General features: G+C 40.5%; 3 protein-coding genes across 4 annotated transcripts in view; 2 read left to right on the top strand and 1 right to left on the bottom strand.

The window, feature by feature from the left end:
- The first annotated feature begins 2,348 nt into the window (after positions 1–2,348).
- LOC103151244 (BTB/POZ domain-containing protein 2-like) lies at positions 2,349–7,113 on the top strand. The gene is made up of 9 exons (XM_007571188.2): positions 2,349–2,948; positions 3,038–3,157; positions 3,244–3,400; positions 4,036–4,141; positions 4,230–4,427; positions 4,533–4,725; positions 4,982–5,069; positions 5,826–5,972; positions 6,071–7,113. Exons 1-9 carry the CDS (start codon positions 2,386–2,388, stop codon positions 6,230–6,232), a joined length of 1,734 nt encoding a protein of 577 aa, XP_007571250.1. The 5' UTR covers positions 2,349–2,385; the 3' UTR covers positions 6,233–7,113.
- Positions 7,114–8,856: 1,743 nt separating this feature from the next.
- Positions 8,857–18,459, bottom strand: LOC103151243 (elongation factor 2). Its single transcript, XM_007571187.2, has 14 exons — positions 18,332–18,459; positions 16,477–16,691; positions 15,358–15,539; positions 15,076–15,287; positions 14,790–14,968; positions 14,353–14,458; positions 14,017–14,269; positions 13,697–13,892; positions 12,964–13,087; positions 12,609–12,851; positions 11,255–11,608; positions 10,980–11,162; positions 10,397–10,529; positions 8,857–9,569 (listed from the first exon to the last, which is right to left on the bottom strand). The coding sequence occupies exons 1-14, from the start codon at positions 18,332–18,334 to the stop codon at positions 9,376–9,378; spliced, it is 2,577 nt and encodes an 858-aa protein (XP_007571249.1). The 5' UTR covers positions 18,335–18,459; the 3' UTR covers positions 8,857–9,375.
- A 1,112-nt stretch (positions 18,460–19,571) lies between these two features.
- LOC103151242 (cyclic AMP-responsive element-binding protein 3-like protein 3-B) overlaps positions 19,572–26,228 on the top strand; it is a 32,355-nt gene continuing 25,698 nt past the window's right edge. For both annotated transcript variants that reach the window (XM_016681254.1, XM_016681253.1), the window contains exons 1-2: positions 19,572–19,723; positions 20,910–21,002. The gene's annotated coding sequence lies outside the window, so the exon portion shown is untranslated. The remainder of the gene's footprint in view (positions 19,724–20,909; positions 21,003–26,228) is intronic.

Below are 26,228 nucleotides of genomic sequence, written 5' to 3'. Positions count from 1 at the left end.
ACGAATCAAACATTTCATTCCACTCACCAGCCTGACTGACCTCTAAGGTCAACATAAGATGAATTACTAGTATTGTTAAAACTATTTATTCAAATTTTTTCTCAACAAATCTATTATTAGCTTTTCAGACTGAAAGAAAATAAAAATGTTGAAACAACAGACAAGTAAAACACAGTTTTACAGTGCAGAATGTGGTGACAAAATATACTCATTCACACTTTTCAAACATTTCCTTTCATTCACAAAAGTCTGGGGTATGTGTAGGAGAACTGGATCACAACTGTCTGTATTTGTTTTGCTCACTGTCCAAGCCCATTTTCTTACGTCTCATTTAGTTTCTAACATGGAAACTCTGCTACCCAACATTACATGAAAATTTGTAACCTGATTGCACTTTGAAAATCTTGAACTGCATGTCAATGATTCACAATTTGTGATTGATTTTTGGGGCTGCATGGTGGCACTATTGCCTTGCTTTGAGACCTTCCGAGGTCCAATTCCATTGGGAATAACTTCCAAAAATATGGTTGATTTTATTAACTGGTTTCTCTAAAATTGTCCTCAGATATGAGTGTGCATGGTTATATTTCCTTGCAATCTGTCCATGGTGTATCCCACCCAACGGCCACTAGAGAGTGGCACCATCTGCTTGTGAACTTACAAGCATGTGCGAGTGGACGATGGATGGTTGAATTACTTTTACTCTTGTTTGACTGTTTTGTATCAAAATCCTTTTCAGTGATCTACCTTTGTTTCTTTCACTGAAGCAGATATTTTGGTGTTAAAGAACTCAATGGTAAAGCAATTACAGCAGAAAGAAAAAGTAATATCCCACAGTCAGGAAAAGCTTGTCTGGTCGGGGAAATCCTTTGACTCAGCACATTGGGGACTTCTTTGTGTCTGTGTTACCAAACAGAGAGTTTCTGACTTAACACTGAGATGTGTTACTGAGGAATATTAGCCATCATGCTGAAATCCAACTGGATCTCAGTCTGCCAAACAATAGATAGAGAAAGATGGTGCAAATGAAAGTAAAATGACAAATCCTCTATTGTTTTAAACTGTATACAAACGCTGAATTGGGACAGACACTGAGAACATCTTAGACATGAAACATTTATTAATAAAGCCATGAAATCTTGACATCAAAAAACAACTTTGGCACACAGTGTTAAATGTAGAAAAACACCCAGAAATGATTAAACTGCAATATCTAAACTCACACAAGTTTGTGAAAAATTAGGACATCTCATTATTATTCCATTATTTCAAAAGAAATGTTCAATGTGTCTAATTTTATTCATGTTTGAAAGAACATTACATTAAAGCTCAAAAAGAGTGGTAGGGACATTGTAAAAATGGAAAAGAAGGAAAGAGTCAGGAGTATGTGGGTTGACCTGAATCAGTATAAGGAGATAGGAAACATATTCAGCAATATCTTCCCAATTACATGTTTTCCTGGTGTCATTTAACCAATAGATGGAACGTTTTGGGTCATTGCCTTGTTTCATATTGACATGTTTCTCAAACACCTTCACAAAGAAAATTATGGTGGTGGTGATGGTTAGCTGACCAGGCCATGTCACAGCAAAGTCTCCCAAAAATTTGACAATTCCAAGATAAAATTGATTTTTAGTTGTTTCACTGAAATTCTGTATAACATAATTCTATATTTTATGTCAACCATGTGTAAATAAACTTTGGTCTCAACTGTCAAAGAAATGAATGTCACTGAGTACTCTCGGGTCATCTTTATCATCTCGACATAGATTTAACTAAATATCCATGGACTATTTAGTTAAATCTACATCATGGATTAACCAGCAATCCAAACATAATGTTTTCATGGACTGATACATTTGCCGCTCTGTACAGCGGACAATTGTTAGAAATTTCTTTGTACAAGTGCACAAAATAACGCAGCGATTCAGTTGATTTTAGTCTCAGTCCGTAAACCAGGTCAACTGGTGGCCAAAAGGTGTAATTGCACCCACATTTCTGTGAATTGTCAAAGAAATCCCATAGCTAGCTTAAATATACGTAATAATATATAGACCTTAGTTTCGAGAAACATAAAGCTTTTCATATTGCATCCAATTATTATTTTTTTAACTGCATTTTGGCTTTACACGTTTAGGTTTTATTTATGATTCATCGTCTGCCTAGTCATCAGTAAATATATTTTAGAAAGGATCAAATTTATTTTTCCAATTTTACTGGAAAAAAATGTTTTTGGAAGCATTTTTAATCAGTGTTAAAAATCTTTAAAAATATTTTCTGAATTAGGAGTTGTGATTCAGACAACAAATTGCAGTACCTGAAATAATCGCCAGGGGGAATAAAAGGCCAGCTTGAGCGTGTGGACCACTGCAATTACAGAAAGAGATGAAGTTTGTTGTTTACGCCTACAGCAGGTTGAAGATGGCCGCTGGAGACAACAGCGGCAGGCTTCCTTGCCTTAGTTTCTCCGGCCCGGGCCCTTTGGGGAATAGCCAGCCCAGCAACAGCGTTTTCTCAATGCCAGCATCCAACGGGGGAGCGGTCGGTGCAGCCGGGGGAGCACAAGGAACTGCGAGGCGACCCAACCCGCAGCTGGGGCCTGGCGGGGCAGACGGCAGCGGCATTTCGAGCGGAGCTCCGCCGACTGCGCAGAACCCTCTGCAGCCGCCCGCTGCGGCAGGTGCTGCTTCTGCGGCAGCGGGAGCCATGGCCTCCCCGGCGTCCAATATGGTAAGCAGCGCAGCGTCGAATGCCTCCCCGGCCACCGCACCGAGCGCCACCCCAGCTGCAGCGTCCGTGCTGGTGTACAGAGAGCCGGTGTACAACTGGCAGGCGACAAAGAGTACCGTCAAGGAGAGGTTTGCGTTTCTCTTCAACAACGAGGTGCTGAGTGACGTTCATTTCTTGGTTGGCAAAGGCATGGGTGTTCAGAGAATACCAGCTCACAGGTAAGAGGATTTGCTTCAGCAGAAACAAACGGCTTGAAAAGACCGAGCTGACCCCTCCTCCTGTTGTTGTTGCTGCTGTGGCGTGTCAGGTTTGTCCTGGCAGTGGGCAGCGCAGTGTTTGATGCCATGTTCAACGGTGGCATGGCGACCACTTCCACGGAAATCGAACTTCCTGATGTGGAACCAGCTGCTTTTTTGGCCCTGCTAAAGTAAGGACGTTTACTTTTTATTATTATTTTTAAAAAATTTTAAATCTATGTTTTACTGCCAATTGCATCAATGTCTTCTGTTTCAGGTTTCTGTATTCTGATGAAGTCCAGATTGGGCCTGAGACTGTGATGACTACTCTGTATACAGCCAAAAAGTATGCGGTTCCTGCCCTGGAGGCTCACTGTGTGGAGTTCCTGAAGAAAAACCTCAGAGCAGACAATGCTTTCATGCTCCTTACACAGGTCGGCTTCCTTACCTCAAGAGTCAGAATCTGCAGCTCCAGAGGAGTAATATTTGTTGAAACCCTTAGTTTGAGTGTGGATTTAAAACTCCTTGCATCAAAAACTTTAATGATGCTCTTTCAGAAATAATACAGATGTGACAGAAAAGTCATTTATTCCCTTCAACTTTCATTCATCTGTTCATCTGTCTGTTGGTCTATCAATGTATTTTTGTCCATTTGTTTGTAAGTCCCTTTGTCCAGCGTATCCCTTTATCCATCCACAAATGACAATTTCATTGTGATCTTCTGTATTTACAATTCAAAATTTGCTGAGAAATTTGAAGAATTTGACTGAGTTTGGGAATAGTATTAAGTTCTTTAATATGCATTTGTCAAAATAAGTGTCCAAGTTAAAACATACAAATAAGACGGCAGATAAAACAGAGCGCTTGTAGGCCTCATTTAAGTTTTGGCAATTGTATGTTAACACACATATGTAGAATTAAAGTTTTTTTGTTTTCCTTTTTTTTATTTTTGTTGTACGTTTTTATTGCTTAAAATTGAAGCGTAAACTCTGGTGCATTCACTACACTGATGTTGCCTGAAAAATCAGATGATGTTTTAAAAGTCTGATGATGTATCACGTTGTTTTAGGCTCGCTTGTTTGATGAGCCACAACTTGCCAGCCTGTGTTTGGAGAACATCGACAAGAACACCGGAGATGCTCTTGCTGCCGAGGGGTTCACAGACATAGATCTGGGTAAAGACTTGCTTTAAATTTTATTATTGCTCCATGTCGCATTTAGTTGTTAGTGTTGTTTTATAAACGTCACGTTTGTCTCCTTCAGATACTTTGGTGGCGGTGTTGGAGAGGGACACTTTAGGAGTGAGAGAGGTGCGTTTGTTTGGCGCTGCCGTTCGCTGGGCTGAGGCGGAGGCTCGCAGGCAGCAGCTGCAGCCCACTCCCGAGAACATGCGCAAAGTCCTGGGGAAATCCCTCACGCTCATCCGCTTCCCTCTCATGACCATAGAGGAGTTTGCAGCAGGTTAAGAAGGGCACAGCTGGAACACCCATTAACCGCATCCGTTTTACTTTCAGATCGCTGCTCTGACGTTGAAGCCTGTTTTTGGTTCTTGTCGCTATCCCCCAGGTCCTGCTCAGTCTAATATTCTAACCGACAGAGAGGTGGTGAGTCTCTTCCTCCACTTCACAGTGAACCCAAAGCCTCGTGTAGATTTCATCGACCGTCCTCGCTGCTGCCTCCGCGGGAAGGAGTGCAGCATCACCCGTTTTGGCCAGGTGGAGAGCCGCTGGGGCTACAGCGGGACGAGCGACCGCATAAGGTGTGTTGAGATCAGGCCTTCCTTTACCTTTCATTGTGTAAAGGACTTTATCTAACAGATTGCCAGGGCTGTAGGCTGGTTGAGACAAATGTCTTGCTTATAAACCAATAACAATAAAACATTTCAGCATAAAATGCGATCATTTAGTTTTGCATTTTTGAAGCTCATATATTATTAGTGTCTGAATATATCTATCTAAAACTTTAAGCTCTAAGAAGCTATTTTTTAATTATGTCCACCTCACTTTGTTTTGCAGGTTTTCTGTTAACAGAAGGATTTTTGTGGTTGGATTTGGACTTTATGGCTCCATACACGGACCTACAGACTACCAAGTCAACATACAGGTACCGGCCCAGTATTTACAGTGTCTTTTAAAAATATTCATGCCTCTCGCCTTGAGATTTGTTCATTTTGTCATATTAAAACTACTAATCTGTGTATATATTTTACACCTGGAAGCACATAATTGTTGGGTGAGGGGGAAAAAAAATCCCTGGTTTCCTTTCAATAAAATCCAGTGCAACAGATTGCCTTCAAAAATTCACATCATTTGTAAATGGTCAACCTGCGTGTAATTTAGTCTTTGAGTTGTTCTGTGAATACCTTGGAGGTTTTTGATGGTGTTGGAGAACAAATATAATAAAAACCAAGGATCTGTAAAAGAACTGATGCTGTAGTGGAGGTACAACTTCCAATAACCCTAAAACATAAATTGGTTTAGCTCAGAGGCTGTTATTGTTAGAATGACCTAGTCAAAGTAAAGTCCTCCAATTGAGAATTTATAGAACTTAAATTGACTAAAAAAAATTTTGCTGTTCAGATATGCTCCATCCAGTCTGACTGACTGGGCTATTTTAGGATGATGAACACATTTCAGTCTGTGTACTCTGACAGTGTAAACGTGTTGATTCCTCAACACTTATGCACTCTGTTGTTGGTCTGTCGCATAAAATGCCCCCAAATACCTAGAGTTTTGTAACAGAATGTGAAAAGGTTTATGTGATATAAATAATTTGATAAGGCACTGTACTTGTATGAGGCAAATCTTTGCATATTTTTAGTGGTCTTATGCGATCTTGGGTATTTGTGCTCCGTTGTAGATAATCCACACAGACAGCAACACAGTGCTGGGGCAGAATGACACAGGCTTCAGCTGTGACGGGTCAGCAAACACCTTCAGAGTCATGTTCAAAGAACCAGTCGAGATTCTACCCAACGTCAACTACACTGCCTGTGCCACACTGAAGGTCAGCAAGAAGAGAGACGGGCAGAAATGATGAATATGGGAAAGAACCCACAGATTTGGAAGCGTTTACTCATCTTGCTCTGTGTGTGTGTCTGACAGGGTCCAGACTCTCACTACGGGACCAAGGGAATGCGAAAGGTAACACATGAGTCGTCCTCCACCGGCACAAAGACCTGTTTCACCTTCTGCTACGCGGCGGGCAACAACAACGGCACTTCAGTAGAAGACGGACAGATCCCAGAGGTCATCTTCTACACATAGTCACCTCAGACGTCCCAGCGATCTTCCATCAAATGTGACAACCCGACACCAGCGCAAGGCCACACCTCAGCAGCCATACTGGGGACTAATCTGTCAGACTTCGGTCTGTTCCCTCCTCATAGGGTGACTGCTAGCTGCACGGGAGGACAAATGGCTGGTAGACGACGTGGGGTTGTTACGTGAGGCGAAGTCGGTCGTCTGACGTGCTGCCACCCCCCTTAGTGCTCTAGATTTACAAACCAGCTCCGAGAAGGATTGAGAGATGATAGGGAGGGGGTCTCTCAGATTATTCACAGTATCTTTGTCACTGCTTCGGGTTGACAGCATAAAGCTTGACACTGAATTTTTTCTTAAGCTGTAGGATTCTCCTCCTTCTGCTCCACCGCTTTAGCGCAAAGGAGACTCAACTGTACGAATGTACAGTTTATCAGATTTGCCAAGATAAAAGTCCTTGTAGCGTTTTGTACAGAGTCGACTCTGCATCAACTGTAACTTCCACACACTGATGGACCTCATAGGCTTTCATGAAAACTTGTCAAATTTGAACCAAACTTCGTAATAATGTCAAGAGTATGACTAAGGTGAGCGTTTTTCTGTTTTTTACTTAACAGTACAATCTGTGATATCTTGTGTCTTTGCTTGGTAGTTGCCTATACCCGGTATACATTGCACTTCTCGGCCTTGCCTTCGTTTATTTTTGTTGCTCTATGGATGCACACTAACTCTTCTTCAGATTTTTTTTAAGCTTTATTTTAAAAGTTGTGGGTGGAAGAGATTTTTTTTTCTCTTGGTGCTGAAGTTGATGGGTTGTATATTAAAGTGGCATTTATTAACATTATATATGTAACTTGAAATAAATGGCAATTAAATGAGGAAAAAACGATGTGTAGCTCTTTTTTATAACGGCTTATTGAAATGGGACGGGATTAAATATTAGCATGTGCAATCAATTGGATAGAAATACCAAAATTAGAGAACGAGTCAGAACTCGCTTTTTTTTAAACTTAAAATCAGCTTTTTATTTTTTTTTTAAAGTTTACCCCACAAACCGTTTTGTGACTAAAGTTTACTCTCCAAAAATATTGGCTTTGTTAGTAAGAATCTCTATCTCACTTGGGGGGGGATTTTCCATTAGGAAGACCTATTTGGGTCTAAACTTTAACTTCCTGGCTGATGCCTTTTTAGATGTTGCGTTAACATTTCTTCATCCATTTGTATTTTTTTTTTCAGCAAATCAACCTCGCTACATTTTGTAGTTTACAGTTGTGATTAAGCTTTCTGCCTTGTTCCTTCAAATCTGATGAAAGTCATTAAGATCAAACAAAAAAATATGGTCTGTATACTAAGGTTTTTATCTCCAATTACTGACTGCAACTTGGCTTTTAATTTTGAAGTTATAGCTTCTTTCTCTCTGAGTGGTGGTCAAGGATTTGTTTCTCTACGAATACGTAAATTCCTTTCCCGCATCCAGCTGGCATCAATATGCTTTTGCCATCAACATGCCCATTTTGCACCGACAATGTTTATGTTTTGTATACAGTCTCTGGATATATGACCTTGGTATTTTGCAATTCCGCCCAGGGACAATTGAAGCTTGAAGCTGTTCAATATTATCGAACAAGAGTAAATTCTCTATCAAAATCAACGCTTGGACTTTATTCGCATGGTTTTTCCTTTACCAATATAAAGAATATTTTGCCGTTAATGTCATAGAATGTAACTTAAAAAAACAAACAAACCTAAACTAACATTTTAAAGTGTATGAATCATTGTTTCATGAGCTTGATGCTGTCCTGCCTTATTACTGAGAGCCTGAAATCCAGAGACCAAATAGCTTTGTACAATAATCATGATCCAATTGGAGTGTAACTGAATTTGAATGTCTATCTAATTGGTCTGATTTGATTGTGCAGTATATTCCTGTGTAGAAACTGGATCTGTTTGTCTTCAGATGACAGTTGTTGTAAACTGACTATGTAAATAACTAAACTGAAAGCAGCTGGCATTTTCTGTCAGACATTTGAGGGATGGGAGGATCTGCATGTGATAGGGAGAATTTCTTTTTCTTTTCTTTTTCTTTGTCATTTTCGTTAGATCCGATTTATCTGATCTAAAGGAAATGAGAAGTGGGAATCGTTTAGTACGAGGCTTCATAAACGTCTGATGAAATCTGGGCGACTCATTAAATCTTAAAAAGTTGAATAATGAGATTACTCACTGTTCATTCATTACTTTAGACCTTCTTTATCAGTGGAAACCAGCTGAAATAGGTCAAATTAAAATAACTTGTGCTCCACCTGCGCTCTGCACGGTGCAGACTCAACGCAGCCTCTTCTTCACTGTGGATGTCATTGTAAATGGCGGAAAAACACAGAAAATAGGCCATGAGTTTTAAAAGTTGGTCAGTTAAATTGCTGAAGGCGTGCCAAAAAAAAAAATTACACATTGCAGCAACAGCAAATGTCGGGAATCGGGTTAATTTACGGACTCTAATCATTTAAAAGTACTTTAATCGTGACTCGGATGCGATACATAGGATGAAATCTTTTCACTTTTTTTTATTTTTTATTTATTTCTCACAGTTTAGGAGAGAACAGAATCTCAGGAGTCACATTTTTTTATTGTTTTATTTATTTTATTTCATTACATCCACTGAACAAAAGCTCCTGTTCAGTCGGTTTTACTTCTGTAACACTTTTTTTTAATTTTTTTATTGTGGTTTCTGTGGTTTACATCTGGCCATGATCCATTTATAAGCATTATTGCAGCAGTATCACAGTGCACTGTACAGGCCCATCCAAGCATATACGTGGAAGGAAAGGGAGGGGTGAAGTAAAATAACTAAAGAAATGAGGAATAACTGCCTTGATCCAATTGTTTTCTAAAACCCTCACCCTAGGCACTTGGTGTACAGTAGCTGTGAAATGACGAGAAAGAGAGAAGAAAAAAAAACAAACAAAAAAAAAAACCGGATCCACAGCTCCCACTACCTTACAGCTAAAAAGCTTTGATCTGCTCTGGGCTCCGAGTTAAAAATAAACTAACTTTGTGATGAATCTTTAAGCCTGTGCAACGGTTTTTAAAGTGCCCATGGGGTGGGGTTTTGTGTCGATTTGGTATTTTATAATCCAGAAGTCGGGAGTTTACAATTTGTCCAAGTAGTTGTCGAGGGCCGGTATGCCCTCCTTCAGACCTTTGCGTTTCCTAATTTCACTGACGACTTGGAAGGGTCTACTGGTGACGTCGCTGGGATCGCCCGGGAGGATCTGCCAGTGGTCGAACACGCACTGAGGGAAGGCCTGGCCGCCAGTGTTACTGCGCAGGTCAGCTGTGAAACCTGAAGACGGACAAATGCGTAGGAAAAAAATTGTTTTTATTAATTAAAGTACTTTTATTGTACAGTTATATGATATTTATCATAAGAGAAGCTCTTGTCGTGTATCTGTTCACTGACTGACTATAGATATGTAGCAGTACTTTGCAAATATATTCACACTACTTGATGTTTTTTTTCACATTTTTCTTCAACTGGCTTTCGTGCGTCTTATTAAGTGTGTATGTGATTGACTGAGGAACAAATAATTGCAAAGTGGAAAGAAAACGACAAGTTGTTTGAAAGTTGTAAAACTAAAAATATGAATTTGTATTTGGGTCCCCTTGAGGTAACACTACGAAGACAAGTTTTTCCACCTGTTTTGCAGACCTAAAACGTGAACTTTCTTTCCCGTTCTCTGCAAAATAGCCCGATCTGAATCAGACTGGATGGAGAGCGTCTCTGTAACACGAATTTTTAAGTCTTAAACCAGATACTCATTTGGATATATGCCATATGTCATTACGAATTGATCTAAACAACAATATTAGCTCTTGCTGTGAACCTCTGCCCCAATCTCCAGTCTTCTGCCCAACGCTCCCTGCTAAAGAAAAGAACCACGCGTCACAGTCGGGTTGCTGTGTTCATGCCAGGGTGAAGCAACGGACTTCCTTTCCAATCCAAATATAGCACCTTGCATGTGTAACACGTGGAGTTTAGCGAGCAATTTAGTGAACTTGAATTTATTAAGATGTAATGTACAAGAAACTCTGGTTGCAATGTCACATTTACTCTCACTAAGCTCAGATTCAATGCAATCTTGAGGCAGGATTCAGATAAAAGTGACCTACCAAAGGATTCATTGACTGGCAGGTACGCTTTCACCACAAACATGGGAGTTCCCATAACTTGGGATTCCTCGAAGACGTGTCCACGCTTCTTGTTTAACACGCCGTAGATCCCACCGACCACCTGCTCCGGGCACTGCATGGAGAGAAGGCACAGAAATGAGCGTACGATTGTTAAAGTGCCAAAAAATAAAAAAAAAAACCAACATGAAAATGTCAGCTGTGAAATACAAGGCGTACTTATTATAGCAATTACAATTATTCTACTCACATCTTCCATTATCAGACATTATTGTTGTACATATTTGTTGTAAGTTGTGGGGAGAGAGGCATTTTTCAAAAATAATCTACCTAAGCTGGATTTTGAATCCATCCATAATGTAGTTAACAGAAAGCAAAACATATTAAAAGGAACCAGGACGTCCAGAGTCGATCCCATTGAGGAGACAACTACGAGAAGACTGACTGAAATGTCTTTGACCCTCCAACATCCTACTTAACATCAGTAGTTGATTCTTACAGCTTCTTTGTCAACTTGTGTTTTTTCTGAATCCTTTTAGAGCCGATCTGATTCCTATCTCCATACCTGTATCTCCACAAGGTAAACCGGCTCCATGAGGCGAGGCTGCGCTGTGAGCTGGCAGGCGTACAGGACCTTGCGAGCGGTGGGGATAATCTGACCTCCACCGCGGTGAATAGCATCTGTGTGTAGCGTGACATCATGGATGTCAAATCGGATTGCGCGCATGTTTTCTTCACATAGTGCGCCCTGAGGGGTGAGAACATCGGCGATTACCAGATAACTAATTACACACAGCAGAACTGTAACTAAACAGAAGAGACGACGACAGGTCAACGCACCTCTTTGGTTGCCCACTGGAAACCAGCCACCATGCTGTCCTTGATCTCATTGAGGTACTGGACTCCCTTTGTGATGTCTATCAGCAGATTGGGCCCGGTTCCATCGGGACCGAAGCACCAGATCTTCCTGGCCTCTGTCACCTCCCACTCGTATTTTTCGGCGAGGTAGCGCGCGCGAGCTTTGAGCTCCTGCCGAGCGGTGACCTCCCCTTTCTCGATGTCTTCGGCCAGGCCGTCCGGGAACGGACGGGACTTCATGAAGAGACGATTGTGCTTGTTGGGTGACTTGGACAAACACATCTGATCGGACTCCTCTGTCACTGTCTCTCGGTAGGACACCACCGGGTCGGATTTCTAAAACAGAGGAGAGGAGGAGGATCAGAGCACGTGTGGAGGTGCAACCGTACGACGACCAAATGAGGATTTTGAAGAGTCTACAGGTCAGGGGAGTCAAATTCATTTTCACTGTGGACCTTGTCGAGATCACGCATGTTCTCAAGAGCCAGTTGTGCTAGAATATCTTGATTAACAAACTGTTAAAATATTGACAGATGTCTCTGCATTCGATAACTGTTTCTTAAAAATAAATAAAATTTAATCTGTTCTCACATTGATCAGTCCCTCCAGGATTTCACAATTGTTTTTCTGTTTTTTTGCGATCAAAATCACAGATTTTGTGGTGCTAATTTTGAAAGAAATGCAAAGAATATTACAATATTTCACTTATGTATGACAGCAAATGTGACTTTTGTTACCGTATCGATCATCACTGACTACAACTTGACATCAAGTAAAAATGTGGCCGTAACAGTAAAAGTAGGAAATACTGCCACCTGCAGGTGGGAGTTAGAAGTCACTTATTATACACAATGCTTTTGACCATTTTTGCAGGAAATTTGCAGTAAACTCTCAGTTATGCAGTAGCACAAACAAATACAGACATATGTCGACTTTTGCGGGAATTTCTGTGATTGTGGAATTGCAAAAAACTGGAGGAAGTGTTTCATTTAATTTGATAACTGGAGTCCAGAGGGCTAAATAATAAGCTATGGCAGGCCGGATTTAGCCAAGCCTTGAGCTATAAGGGTTATGCTAATTTCCATGTAGGCAGTGTTTTGTGGAAACTGTAGAAAGAAACTTGCCTGAATATCTTCAAAAATATCTGTATACTTTTATATGAGAGAGCTAGGTTATGTAAACTTAAGAGTAGAAGTGTATAATCTTTAGTTACTCGAATCAAATATTTTAATCTTCAAAATTTGTCAAAGGATCATCATCTTTCAACCAACATCCAGCATTCCTTCTCTGACTTCCTGAACGCCAAGAAAAAAAAAAAAAATCTTCCTCCATCCACCTTGAGTGGAATGCAGGCATGGTCCTCCTCCAGGTCCTTGAGGCAGATTTCCAGGTGCAGCTCTCCCGCTCCGGCGATGATGTGCTCTCCGGACTCCTCGATGATGCACTGCACCATGGGGTCTGACTTGGCCAGGCGCTTCAGCCCCTCCACCAGTTTGGGCAAGTCGGCCGGGTTCTTGGCTTCCACGGCGACTCGGACCACGGGGCTCACACTGAACTTCATCACCCTCATGTTGTGGGCCTGAGGACAGGAGTCGTGAGTATTTCAATATTGTTGTAACAGGAAGCTAATATTTACTACAATGTTTATGTAAAGAGTAAAGACAAAAAAAATAAATTCATGAATATGTCACCTGTTCAAAGGTGGTAATGGTCCCAGTCTTAACCAGGAACTGGTCAACTCCAACTAGACCCACAATGTTGCCACATGGAACATCTTCAATGGGCTCCACATACCGACCCATCATCAGAATAGTTCTGCACAAGGACGCAAGTGAAAGAATAGGAACATTTACTTAACCGAGCCATGAAATAGTATGAATGAGTCCTAAACTTTTTGGCATTTTCTTGTGATAGAGGCTTGTGAAAAGTTTACATAAAGTGGAAGGATAATTATAACTGTTTCTTAACAAATAAAAACCAGTGAAATGCTTTTTAGAACTATTTTTATTTTTATTTTTACAGCTATCAGCTGAAAATCTGCCCATTCTGCTTTCCAATCTCTGTCACGTTTAATACGCAGCATCAATTGAAAGCAGTCTTTAAGTTTTGGTGAATTGAATTCCAGTCTGGACTTTGACTGGACCGTTGAATCACAGGAATTTGCTTTGAGCTCCTATTCGTATGTTTTGGATTGTTAAATGTCTGGCACAGCTTCCCTATCTTTGTTAAAGAAACTCTAGAGTCTTTTAAAGGTAAAAGGGTGAGTGCCAGGACATTAAGTCACATTTTAATGTAAAAAACAAAACAAAAAACTTCCATGTTAGTTTTGAACTACTTTTTGTAGTTAATTAAAGGCCTACAAACAATTTTGCAAGGCCGTGTATTTTATTATTCTTATAATTTTTTTTGCAACAACATTCTTACCTCTGGATCGGTTTAATGTACAGGTCTTCCTTTTTACCGGGCGTGAAGTTTGGCCCCATGATTCGAACCTTCAGGCCGGTGGACACGCAGCCAGAAAACACGCGTCCAAAGGCGTAGAAACGCCCCTTGTCGCTCGTCGGGACCATCTTGGAAATATACATCATCAGAGGAGCCTTGGAATCACAGCTCTTGATACCTGACAAAAGGAGTTGAGACATGAGAGTCCAAATCTGATGAAGCCAAAGTAAAATGTAGTTAGTTATCGAAGCACTCTCTGAAGCATTTCAAATGCTTCTAACTGAATGACGTCAATGTCTGACCCATGGCGGCCTCGTCGTCTCCCGGCCCTTCGTAGAGCAGCTCGCAGCGGTACTTCTGCGCCGTGACGGGAGAGGGCAGATGAATGGTGATCATCTGGAGCAGGGCTTCCCCAGCAGGAAGCCAGCGGCGCATCACCGCCTTCAGCAAAGGCTTCCCTTCCTTCTCCTTGTCCTCAGCGTCCAACTTGACGTCCAGCTTGTCGATCAGCTTGGCCGTTTCTTCCTTCTTGAAGTTCATGATGGCGTCGAACACCTGGAGTTGAAAACGACGACTGAGGAGTTAACTTTTGCTGATCCATTTAGCCCCTGAAAACCTCAAACCTGCTTAATTTTCACCTTGAAGATCGGATCCAAAACAAGCTGGCAAAAGGTTCGAGGATATTTCTGACCGTCAGGACCGGAGGCCGTCTTACTGAATTTGCCTGCAGACGGGTCAAAATATCTAGAGAACAAAACAGATCAAAACATTAGAAAGTATTCAGATCTAATTAAGGATGTTACTAAAACAGATATATATTTTTCTCTCTCGAGTACAACATCTCCTTTTACTTTGCTGTAAAATGTTTTTTTTTGTGATGTTATGTAGGAGCAAAATGTTAGTTGCTGAGTGTTCATTTCTTAGTTCACTTCTTCTCACATCAAATGAGAGCAGGAAGACATCTATAAAAGATCACAGTAGTATCCTGCACCTCGGACAGCTTAACTCGTTCTATCGTAATGAGAGTATGAAGGACTTACTCTGTAAGTCTGCTCTTATTTTTATTTCTTTTTACCTGTCTCCCCACAGCTTCTTCATCATGTCCTCCACTTTTTTACACCTCTCTGCTGGCCCCTTCTGAGTGGCTCCTTTCGCTGCAAACTTAGCGACGTACATCTCAGCGAACTGCTTCAACGTGAAGGCCCAGCCGTGGAGGCCGGAGCCGAATCCAACCGTTCCGATGACGGGGTCAATCTGACGAAAGGAGTTACAAGATTTTTACCATTAGCTATTCATTTATTTATTTATTTATTTTTTTATGAAGGAAGTGCGTTGCTGTGGCGGCCGTGGACGGGCTTCACCATAATGTTCCCCATGGGTCCCCCTTCATCTTCTCCATAGGTGGAGATGATGACGTTGACGTTCTCCACGATGCGCTGAAACGTCTGGTAGAGCTCGTCCGGCTCCAGCTGCAGCTCCAGCAGGGCCCGGTCCATCTTGTTCATCATGAGGACCGGCTTGATGCGTTCGGCGATGGCCTGCCGCAGTACGGTCTCAGTCTGGACGCACACGCCTGTCCAGAGAGGTGAGAGAGAGGTGACTCTCTGCCCGCAGGCAGAGCGGGCTGCGGTTCACATGATTACCTGAGACGCAGTCCACCACCACCAGGGCGCCATCTGTGACTCTGAGGGCAGCGGTGACCTCGGAGGAGAAATCCACATGACCCGGGGAGTCGATCAGGTTGATGAGGAAGCCGCTGCCGTCTTTACTCTGCTTGATGAACGCCAAGTCGTTCTCTTCAAGCTCGTAGTACAAAGAGATGGCCCTGAGAGGGAAATAATGCAAGACATGTCCATTGTACACTTAGGTCGATTTAGCTAAAAAAAAACTCAAGCTAAAACACCTTTAAACACTTCAGCTAATTTCAAGACAGACGGATTAGAGAAACTGGCATATGCTCTGGATAAGTTGGAAACAGAAGGTGGGGGGCAGGAGAATATTTGATCCAAAGGGATTTTATTCATTTGTTTACTTAGAAAGGAATGATCTGTCTCAAATGTAACAGTGTCCTTTCAGTGTAAAGAGTATCAACAAAACAAAAAGTCCAGAATCAATATCATTGCATAAAAGTTAACATTAATTTGCCCGTCATCAAGTGAAATAAACATTTGATCCCCCTTTGTAGAAATACGGTTTCTACAAACTGGTCAGGTGCCAAAGGGGCAACCAGGATGATTGAATGAGTTAAAAGTTAGCACAAACTATGCAGAACAGCAAACTGTCTCTTCCGGAGAATTATGATTTTTATTCGGGCTAACTTTTAACAAAAGGACTGATGCTTCAACATGTAGCAAGAAGATAAATGTGCTACACGACAGTTGCTTTGATTTGTTCTTTTGAGCGTTCAACCCGTGTGTAAAGAAACACACTGCATTTGGAAATGTAGGCAGGCTTTTAAGAATCTCAGTCTGTAGGTCAATCTCCACACTGAAAAGCATTTTAGAAAGTAGTCCAACAAGGACTTTTGCTTTTTGAGTGAGCTTGCAGCATTATTCCACCCAACACAAAACAAAACAAAAGAAAAACGTTGCTACCCATTCCCACTGAATGACTTGTTAAAGGATGATATTTCATTGTGTTGCATTTTATTTTAAACGTTTAAATTTCCAAGCTCAGATTTTGAAAAATCAAAGCAACAAAACAAAAGTTAGATTTCTCACAAACAAAACAAAGCAAATGGAGCCGTGTCCAGGCACACGTACGTTGATTTGATAGTGATGCAGCGCTCCTGCTCGTCTTTGCGCGTGTCCGTGAACCGGGTCTCCCCGGCCCGGGCCGAGGCTATGATCCCAGCCTTGGACACCAGCGAGTCGGTCAGCGTGGACTTCCCGTGGTCCACGTGGGCGATCACGGACATGTTCCTGATGTTGGACTTTTTGTCCATGATGGCCCGGATCTGATCCACAGTGAAGTTCACCTGTGGGGAGTGGGTCACATGTCACATGTTGCAATCATTTACGCACAACCATGTTTCTATTTATGTCGCGTAGTCACGGCGTGCACAGCCGCTCCAGGCAGAGTTATAAAAAGAAAGACATGTCTGAAACTGAACCTAGGAGGAAAGAAGTGGTGGTGGTGGTAGAGGGAGGGTGGGTGCGGATTTTGCCTTATGGCTGAAGCAACGAATCAGGAATTACTGAGTCACTATCCACATGCTGCAGCCGAACAGGTCGAGCTGGACCTCTTTCTAGAATCTCTCTGCTCTAGAGCTTACTACTGCTTTAAAACGTTTACCAGAAGAAGCACACAAGCCGTTACTGAAGCCAAGAAAACTATACAATGGAATTTGAAAATATCATATTACAAAAACGGACTGTTCTTACTACTGAGTTTGAACTAATGATCCTATATTGCATGCAGAAGGATGGATTTCCTAGATCCCAAGGTATGTCATGGTATTTGTAATAGGCTCATCTTGCAGTTTAAGAGGACTAAAAGCAAAATATTCCCACAGATAACAGTAGAAATAAAAGTACGGACGTCTATGCAACTAAAGAAGCCTTAGTTTGATACTTCATTTAGCAATTTATCTTCTGGTTTGGAAAGATTATAGACAAAAAAACAAGAATAAAATAAAATAAAATAAAATTACAAAATCAAATAATCGCAATGGATATTCATAGAAATTACAAGTCATATCTTGGCACAAAATATGAGTTGCCAGGTTTATATCAGAGTTGAGTATCTTGGGCAATAAATAAACAAATAATGACAAAGTTAAATAAACTATGGATCATGAAATGGAAGCCTTAATTAAATCAAATATATAACTTAACCAAGTATTATATATTGAAAAATAAAATAAAATAAAATAAAATACATAGATGAACACAAGAATCCTTACTTTAATATGCAATATTTCCTGAATTTAATTTAGAGCGAAATTTGTACAAATAATGAAGTCTGACCCAGATCTAGTCCAAAAAAATACTCCACAAATATATACGATATCCTGTTTATTAAACGCAACAAAGCACATCTAGATGATTATAACTCATGATTAAGTAGACACAACGTTGTGTATCTCTCTTGATGACGTCTTGCTTTCGGCCTATATGTAATTTCATATTTTAACGCGATCACATTAAACAGAGTGACGCAGTCTCGTTTAATCCACCGTAATTCCTTAATTCACTAAAGCCACGATTCGCCACACGTTTCACAGACATGTCAGCTCCGTGCGTTTTCCCTTTCTCCACCGCCCGACAGCATTTCTGCAGTCCTGTCCGATATTAAAGGCTTTGCTGTGGACGTCACAGAGAGGCTGAGCAGGGCCGCGCAGTAAAAGGCCACAGCCCTGCTTTATCAGCCGGCTGCTGCGCATGTTGCAAGCGACCGCAGCCCGAGCCCTTATCTGGTCACACAACACCACCAAGCCCCCCGGCATCCATTTCCCACACCTGACAGGCTCCATCCAGGGCGGCTTGTTGCGCTGTCACCGTTATAAACCACGCGTGAAGGTTACAGCTCACAGACGAGGCTTTCGCATCTAAATAATTATAAACGCAGGCTTTATAAAAAAAATAAAAATAAAAAAAGCCCCGTTTTCACACTCACCATGTTGGATTTTGGTCGTGGATCCTAGTACGTGACGGTTTATCGCAGCAGACACTGCCTATGAGGACAGGCAGTCCCGGTGGCGTGAGAGAAGAGACCGGGCTGCTGCTGCGGCTGTCGTTTTCAAGTGCAGGTGAGAAGCCGCAGCGGCAGGGGGCGCTGCTGCTCGGAGGTCCCAGCTCCGATCAGGTTTCTGTGTGCAGTTCACTGGGTTGACAGTCTCTGTTTGTTTATCCCGTTTAAAAGGACAATTAGCAGCTCCCCCCCTCCCTCCCACGTTTTTTCAAAAGTAAAGTTTAAAAAAATAAATAAATCTGTCTTTGTGTGACTTGCAGTGTTTGTTTTCTGCCAAACATAGCAAGCTGCAAGCAAAGTTCAATTTTGGTCTCATTTGACCAAAACACCATATTCCACACTTTTGCTTCATTTCCTATCTGCCAGCATGCCTAGGTGGGCCCCATTTGGGGAAAAGGAGGGCAGACCAGATGGGTCCCATATGGGTTTGTCCACAGTGGCCCCACATGGGTTTGCCCATAGGGCCACAGATTTTTTTTATTTTTAATTTTTTTTAACTGTCGTCTAAACAGAGTTTTAAGAAAGCATCTAAAGCACTTTGAATTGCCTTGTTGCTGAAAATGTGCTATATAAATAAAATTCTTACCTTACCTAAAGATACTTTACCTTACCTAAACCTAACTACAGATTGGTACAAGACTAAGATTAAGGAAGGAGAGAAGGATTTACAAATTACAAATTTACAAATATACAAATCCTTCTCTCCTCCTTAGTCTTCAGATTTCTCCATAAATATGTCCTTTATGGAAAAATGACAAGGGGACCTTCGAGTATATATGAATTTCAGGCTATAAAATGGCAAAAATGTGAGATTTATGCCATTTTCGCATTTAAACCTTAAATAGTTAGAGGGACATCTGATTAATACACGTATATTGCTTTCTTTATAAATACACTTTATAATAATTTTCAGGGAGCCTCGATAGTGTCCGTAACTGGGTTGAAGAATTACAGTGACTTCATCTTGAAAAAATGACCAATAATAATGGACATTTAATGCCTGGGATGGGAAAATGTGTTTTTCCGATGCTTAACTCTGTCCTAAATGAGGAGGAATGTGCATACAGATAATATATTTTCATAAAAAAAATGGAATGGAAAATGTCAAAGTCCAATTCTCGCAGAATGACCTTATACTTTACTATACAGGTTGGTTAGGCAGAGAGACGGTAATTTAAAGCCACTGCTGCTCTGAATCGATAGAGTCAGCGGAGGTGGAGTCTGATCAAGTTGCGTTCTGATCGCCTCCTTTGGAGTTCAGTGACATTTGTGGGAGAAAACTTCGTCCCACTCTTCAACACCAATTGAAGACAAAAGGTAAAGGACGGGAAAAAGTTACTCCAGATAACATTACGCAATCTATACATTGGTAAAATGGAAGAAGACATTGAAATAGATGGATGAATTTGAGCTAAAACACATACTACGCTACTACGCACCCCATGTTGCAGCATGAAATCCTCCCATCCCTAGTTGAGAAATGTTCTGACAAACAAGAATAGACTAAAGTACAGCAGTCGACGTGAAGACTGCTGTCGTCGTGGTCACTTATTACTAACTTATATTTTATTCAGGAGTTATTCATTATTTACTGGCTGCCTTTGAAGGGAACGCAACACATTTAGCTACGAGCAGAAGCACAACGTCGCATGAAAGAGGCTCCATGTTGGCCATGATTGTGAACCATACGTGATGTCATCATGACCTATTTTTCAAGTTGAAGTGTTTATTGTGTTGCACATGTGCTCTAACGTATTTTTCACTATTTTCTACGTTTGCTTTTTGTAATACGAGGAAATACGTTTCAGGCACTCACCTGGTTTTAATTTCAAATCAAGGCTCGGAACCAATTGCGTGCTTCAAGGATTCATTATGGCAGTTTTCTGTTCCCGTCTGTTTAGTGCTGCACTGTGAAGCAGCTGCAGTTGATGTGAGAGTTTCCCACCAGCAGAGGGCAGACCAGAACTAAACATTTCACAGAGGTTCCCAAAGAGGAAATGGGACGTAAGATTAGCAACCAGAGATTTGGTATAGTATGCCTGTTTTCAGCAAAAGATTTTGGAGATTTTGTTTTCTTATCTAACCCAATCTGTTACAGATAAAATAGGTAAAAAGATGTTGACAAAATTAAGACAAAAAGTCAGAATCAATACATTTATCAGTGAAAACATTTTGAGAACCTTTTATTTTGAGTAAGTATTCCTATTGACTGAATTAGAATCACAAACATTAATTTACATTAGTTTAGATTTTGTATAGTAGACCAATAGAAAGTAGTGAGAGATATAATATATTTTTAAATGTCTTTTCAAAGAAAATCTGTGGACTGCATTTCTATTCAACTGCTTAATGCTCTAATAAATAATAAATATTTCCATGTCTTGCCAAGGTCAGTCAAGCTGGATGCTAATATTGTTTTATATTTCTTGGAAAATATTCTGAACTCTATTAAGGTCTGGACTTTGACTATGCCCTTCTAACACATACATAATTCTGTCTTTAGGTTTAGGGTCGTCACGCAGCTGGAAGGTCAACATCAGCCCCCAGTTCAAGTCTTTCAAAGCCTTTCACAAATTTTCCTCCCTTGATTTTGGAGGTAGGTCAGAAATATCTGTTTGGTCTCATCTAACCAGATTTATGGTAAACAGCAATCAGGACTACTATTAGGATGAGATTAAAATACACAGACTCTATTGATTGTTCAATGCTCTGGATTTTATCTAGGGGTATCAGAATAAAGAGGATGTGATACATATGGTAAGCACTTCTAATTACCACCTTGTTAGGTGTAAATTTAAATTAAAGTAAATTTATAGTTCTAATGCAATAAAATGTGCCAAAGGTCAAGGAGTGGGAATGGTTTGGCAAGGCATTACATCAAATTCAAGTGTTATTGCTCGTGGTTTTATTAGATTTTACAGATAAAAACCACACAAGACTTGAGAAACATGATTTATCCACACACTTTTTATTGCATAAAGGGAGCACAAAGTATATTAAGTTTCTGTTTTGAACAAATAGCCAACCAATATGTGGTCATTCTGACCAGTGCAGCTGGGCTTCTCTTTACCCCTCTGCAATATCGGCGCACACTGGATCACGCCCTCCACTTGTGCAGCTGACTTACCAGCAGAGTGATTCATGGAGCCAGAGCCATGGGTTTGCAGGTGTACTCTTTCAGTCAAGATGATGAAGAGAGATTAGTCGTTATCAAACGGAGTGGCACGTTTGCGAGAAAGCCTAGCAGATATTGCTGTGTTTATGCGCAGCTGGTGGCACTTAAAAAGTCACGCTACCGCTGCTGCTGGTGCTTTAAGTGCAAACAAACGTTCAAGCGAGCTCCAAAATGAGACAAAATCTCCTGTCATCACACGGGATGAAAGGATTAAAATGAGCAAAAAAGAAAAGCATTAAAAGAGATTTAAAAAGAGGTTCACGCTGTGTCCAACTAAGCCAAATAAATATTTAGGTACATTGCGTAAATCTTAGGCAAATATTCGTTTTAATCGATGACACATTGTTATTTGTTTAAGAATAAATTAATGGTAGCTCCGTTTTAAAGCAGTGTGTTGTTTCTCCTGACTGTAATTTCTTTTTTCTTCAGTCTCATTTGTGAACATGTACTGTATAGAGCCTAATATATATAACCCTAAAACCTCTTTACATTTTATCATTAGTATATTTCATTGGGATTTTACAAAGCAGTGCTGAAGAAAAGCATCCTAACAGCAGCATGATGCTTCCCTTGCCTTGATTTACACGAGGATTGTTTGTGAAGTTGGATGTGCAGCTTTAGTCATTCTCCATACAAAGCATTTTGCATACAGGTTAGATTTTATTTTGGTCTTATCTGACCAGAGCACCATCTGCCACAGGTTTGCTGCATGGTTTGCAGCAAGCTATAAAATTCACACCTTTTGTGACTTTCAACAGTGACTTTTCTTTTTTGCCAAATTTGTCCAGATTTGTAGAAACACTTCTCTTTCCTCTCTGTGTTTGTGATGTAAAAAGCATTAAAAAAAAAATAAAATATGTAGAAAACAGTGCGACCATCGGAAGTTCACTCGCTCATTTAGCTACAGCCCGAGTAGTCATGAGACATCTCGGAGAGTTCAGAGATCAGAACTCCATCTGGTCCTTGTGATGCTGTGGCAGAAGTTTCTGAAAACTTCCTTTTCTCCAAAGCTCAAAACCCAAAGGTGGTGACCCTTTCTGGCTGTCGCTGTTTGCTGATGACGATTGATTGCATTCTCGCTGGACAAAGACACTTCCAGTTACCAGCTGGCAGCTGATATGGCTTTCAGGATTTGGTAATGGTGCAAGCATGAATGCCCCTTCGTAATAAAATATCTCTAAGGATTCTAAGTTCACTTTCCTCGGAGCTGGTGCCTGCCTTTCCCCGGAAAAATTGAGCCGAGCTTTGGCAGAAATTCATAAAACGCAAAAAATATTGTTAGATTTTGTTCACTTTTCTTCTACCCATCCTCTTGGTACAATCTTGTATTGGCTTCTTGCTACTAACTTCAGTCATACTGCAGACTCATTACTAACCTGTGGCAAGTGTTGGGTGCAGTGCTGCTTCTTTGGTTCAGACCGACCCATTTACATTTTTGCACACAGACTGAGTCAGTCAAACAGTGAGAGAAATATAAACTTTTTGTGTAATAAAGATAGGTATCGAAAGACTTATTTTAGTATTCAGTAGTCATAGCTGCAGGAATCGTGTATAAAGGACATTACAAATCAAATCTATTATTATTATTATTATTATTATTATTATATATATGTTTAATAAAAGGGACATGAGACCGCAGCCTTGAGGAACCTCTCATTTGATTTGTCTTCCCTCAGATGTATAATTTCCAAATGTCTCTGAATAGTCCCATACTGCCAAATAATATCTGAACCAAATTTGTTTACATCATCTGTAATATATAAGTTGCATCACCAATAAAAAAAAGCATATTTTAAGCAACTTGTGGGCATCATAAATAATTTCTCTCAAAAATACAGCATGTAAATAATCTCAACTCTGGAGGCACAAATAAGATGTTTTATTCATATTGTCATTGAATTATAAATCTATCCTTTTAAACTCCTGAACATAGATGTGAATTCTCTCTCTGTAAAAGTCTATAAAATGCATTAGTCTGTTTTCAGGAGGAAGCATGCCATGTCTTAAAGGCTGCATTAACACCTACGGCTTTTTAAACCTCGAAGGCTGCAGACGCTTGACGAGACAACGCGCCGCTTCTTTATTAGCAGCAGGTTCAGTCTGGTGGGCACAGAAGACGATAGGATTATAGTAAGAGAATGTCCACAAAACAGATTCTGCTATTCCAAATGTTGCGCTATGTGTTATTGTCCTGGGCCAGGTTTCTGCACGAATGGAGTAGCACGTACCTCTGCTGCATAAGATAAGAACAAGCTTGCATGCATCTTGTTTTCATGATTGATGCCTGGATGCTATGCTGACCTTGCATGTAAAAAAATATTTATAATTTTATGAGGTCTAAATTTGGGATTGGATTGGTTAACAGGTGCATAAAAATGAGGCTTATTGTTGATGAAGTGTTGAGTCGTCCTGACAGGTTTGGAGGAACCTGGAATCCAAATGCAAAATGCAAAATTGAGTTTTTTGGGCTTTATATCATGCTATAATGTTATCCCTTCATCAAAAACATCAAGTGCTATAGTGATGACTTCCTGAAAGTGGAGTTTCAGAAAGAGCAGGAGTTTTTAAAGAGCCCAATTTCAAGGTATTAAATTACGAAGTTACATTTCTTTTAAGTCATATTTAATGTATGTAACAACCAAAGATAACATAGTTAAATGATTGCAATATAAAATACATAATACTGCCCCTTTAATAAAGAAAGAAAGTAGGACAGACAGTAAGAAAGACAGAAAGAAAAGCAGAAAGACGGAAAGAAATGTGAAGATGCAATAATGTGAATCACTTTCCATCATTACCTCATTATTCTCCTAATAAACCATTCTTTTAAATCTCACCTTGTATCCTCCATGATGTCTTCTGCTTGGAAATCGTTACTTTAAGATCCTTACACGAATCAAAAAAACTCACCTGGAATACTCATCTTCTTCCAGGCCTCACCCTATAATCCTACCTCGCCTGCTTCACACCACACGGTTACCGTCCTGCTTCAACCGCGAGAACCTCGAAACCACTTCACTCCTCCTGCCGGCCAAACACCAACAGACGAGCAAGACCCACCAAAAGGTGCATTTATTACCTTACAATCCTCCTCCTCACCGTTCCTCAGTGTCTCGTGGAAGGTGATTTACTGCAAAACCTGACCATGAAACAAAATTACAAAAGATCTGTTATTGCCCAAGAAAGCCTTTTCGCTTTCGTGTTTGAGTGTTGCTACATGTGGATCAAAAAGCTTCGACACAATCTGGTCTCGGTGGAATTTAACATCTGCATCTTTTAGCCTGAGCCGTATTTCGCACGAGGTTAAAGAGGACCAATAAGGATGTCATTGTGCAACTGGGTCAGAAAGAGGTGGGAACAATCCACAGCATTATACATACCCCATTACACACTGAAGGCAGTCACCAATAATTTATATGGGACAACTACGACTAAACTGGAGGTTTTTCAATATAGATGATAAGACTGAAACTTGTATGAGAGGCTGGCAGTAACACAGAAGATGCTGCAGAAATTCTTGCCAAGCGTTGGTTGTGTTCGACGTGTGCAAAAAAACTGAAAGGGGCTGAAAAACGAAACATCCAACCCTTGTAAAATCTGACATTTGGTGGAAGAAGCAATGAAGTTGTGTCTTGGTCTGATGAAACTAAGCTGAGATTTTAGGCTGCAGCTTGAAAGGGTAAATGTGACACCAACAAAGTTACAAATTAACAAAAGAAACAACACAGTAAACTAGTGAGGGGCAGAGTTATGACCCAGGATTAGTTTTTTGACGGAGCAACAAAAACCTTTCTGCTGAAAAGGGTGAAGACGGAGAGGGAGTTAATTTTTTAAGAACACATTTAAATCAACAAGAGTATCGTCATTAAGGGGAAATTATAGTCCAGAGCTAGACTCAACAAAATATCCAGTAGATATATATATATAAAAAAAAACAAAAAACAAATGCTGATATGATTTATTACATCACAGTCTTTTTACAGCACAATTGTATCCTTTTATTGATCTTAATCATGGGTAATGCCTCTTGGCCCTGATTGTGACTCACATACTGCAGGACACAATAATGTACAATTAAAACATGACGTCACATCCATTAATGCACATTTCACATTTCAGCTATTAAGAAAACAGGTTTGAAATGACTTGGTTCCATCGTATCAGCACGTACTTTGAATCTCTCTAATCTCCAGTTGGAACAACAATAAAGATAACAAAGTGCCTCTGCAATGCTAGGAGGCCTATTGCAGGACAGATAACGACCTCTCGGTCATAAATAAATCTAAATGTAACTAATACAGTTAAGAAGGTGGAGTGCTTTAAATACTGAAGTTCTCATATTGGATTCATACGTCGACCTCGCCTTGCTCTGCGTATGACTTCTTCCATGAAATAAAAATGAAGCTTTCACAGCTGGTCCAGAATAAAACTCTCAAGCATCGAGCTCTCCAAGAATTAATTTGAAAACACCTTTACACCGTAATCTGACCCTTTTGAATATTAGAAACTCCTTTGGTTGCATTTCAACTCTGCAAAGTCCACATGAGAAAATTATATTTTTCTATCCAACAAATCTTCTACAGAGGACTTCATTCTTATTTTACCCCCACCCACCCCCCCCCACACACCCCCACCCCCCCCCCCCCC

This window comes from Poecilia formosa, unplaced genomic scaffold, assembly GCF_000485575.1.
Source record: "Poecilia formosa unplaced genomic scaffold, Poecilia_formosa-5.1.2 Scaffold275, whole genome shotgun sequence".
NCBI classification, from domain to species: domain Eukaryota; kingdom Metazoa; phylum Chordata; class Actinopteri; order Cyprinodontiformes; family Poeciliidae; genus Poecilia; species Poecilia formosa.
The sequence above is the reverse complement of the archived record's forward strand: the minus strand, read 5'-3'. Positions and strand labels throughout refer to the sequence as shown.

Coding starts and splice junctions, on each gene's coding strand:
- LOC103151244 (XM_007571188.2), top strand. CDS start 2,386: ATGAAGTTTGTTGTTTACGCCTACAGCAGGTTGAAGATGGCCGCTGGA. Junction 3,401..4,035: donor CTTTCATGCTCCTTACACAG/GTCGGCTTCCTT, acceptor ACGTTGTTTTAG/GCTCGCTTGTTTGATGAGCC. Junction 5,973..6,070: donor CTGCCTGTGCCACACTGAAG/GTCAGCAAGAAG, acceptor TGTGTCTGACAG/GGTCCAGACTCTCACTACGG.
- LOC103151243 (XM_007571187.2), bottom strand. Junction 14,969..15,075: donor GACCCATGGGGAACATTATG/GTGAAGCCCGTC, acceptor TCCTTTCGTCAG/ATTGACCCCGTCATCGGAAC. Junction 14,459..14,789: donor AAGAAGCTGTGGGGAGACAG/GTAAAAAGAAAT, acceptor TTTGTTCTCTAG/ATATTTTGACCCGTCTGCAG.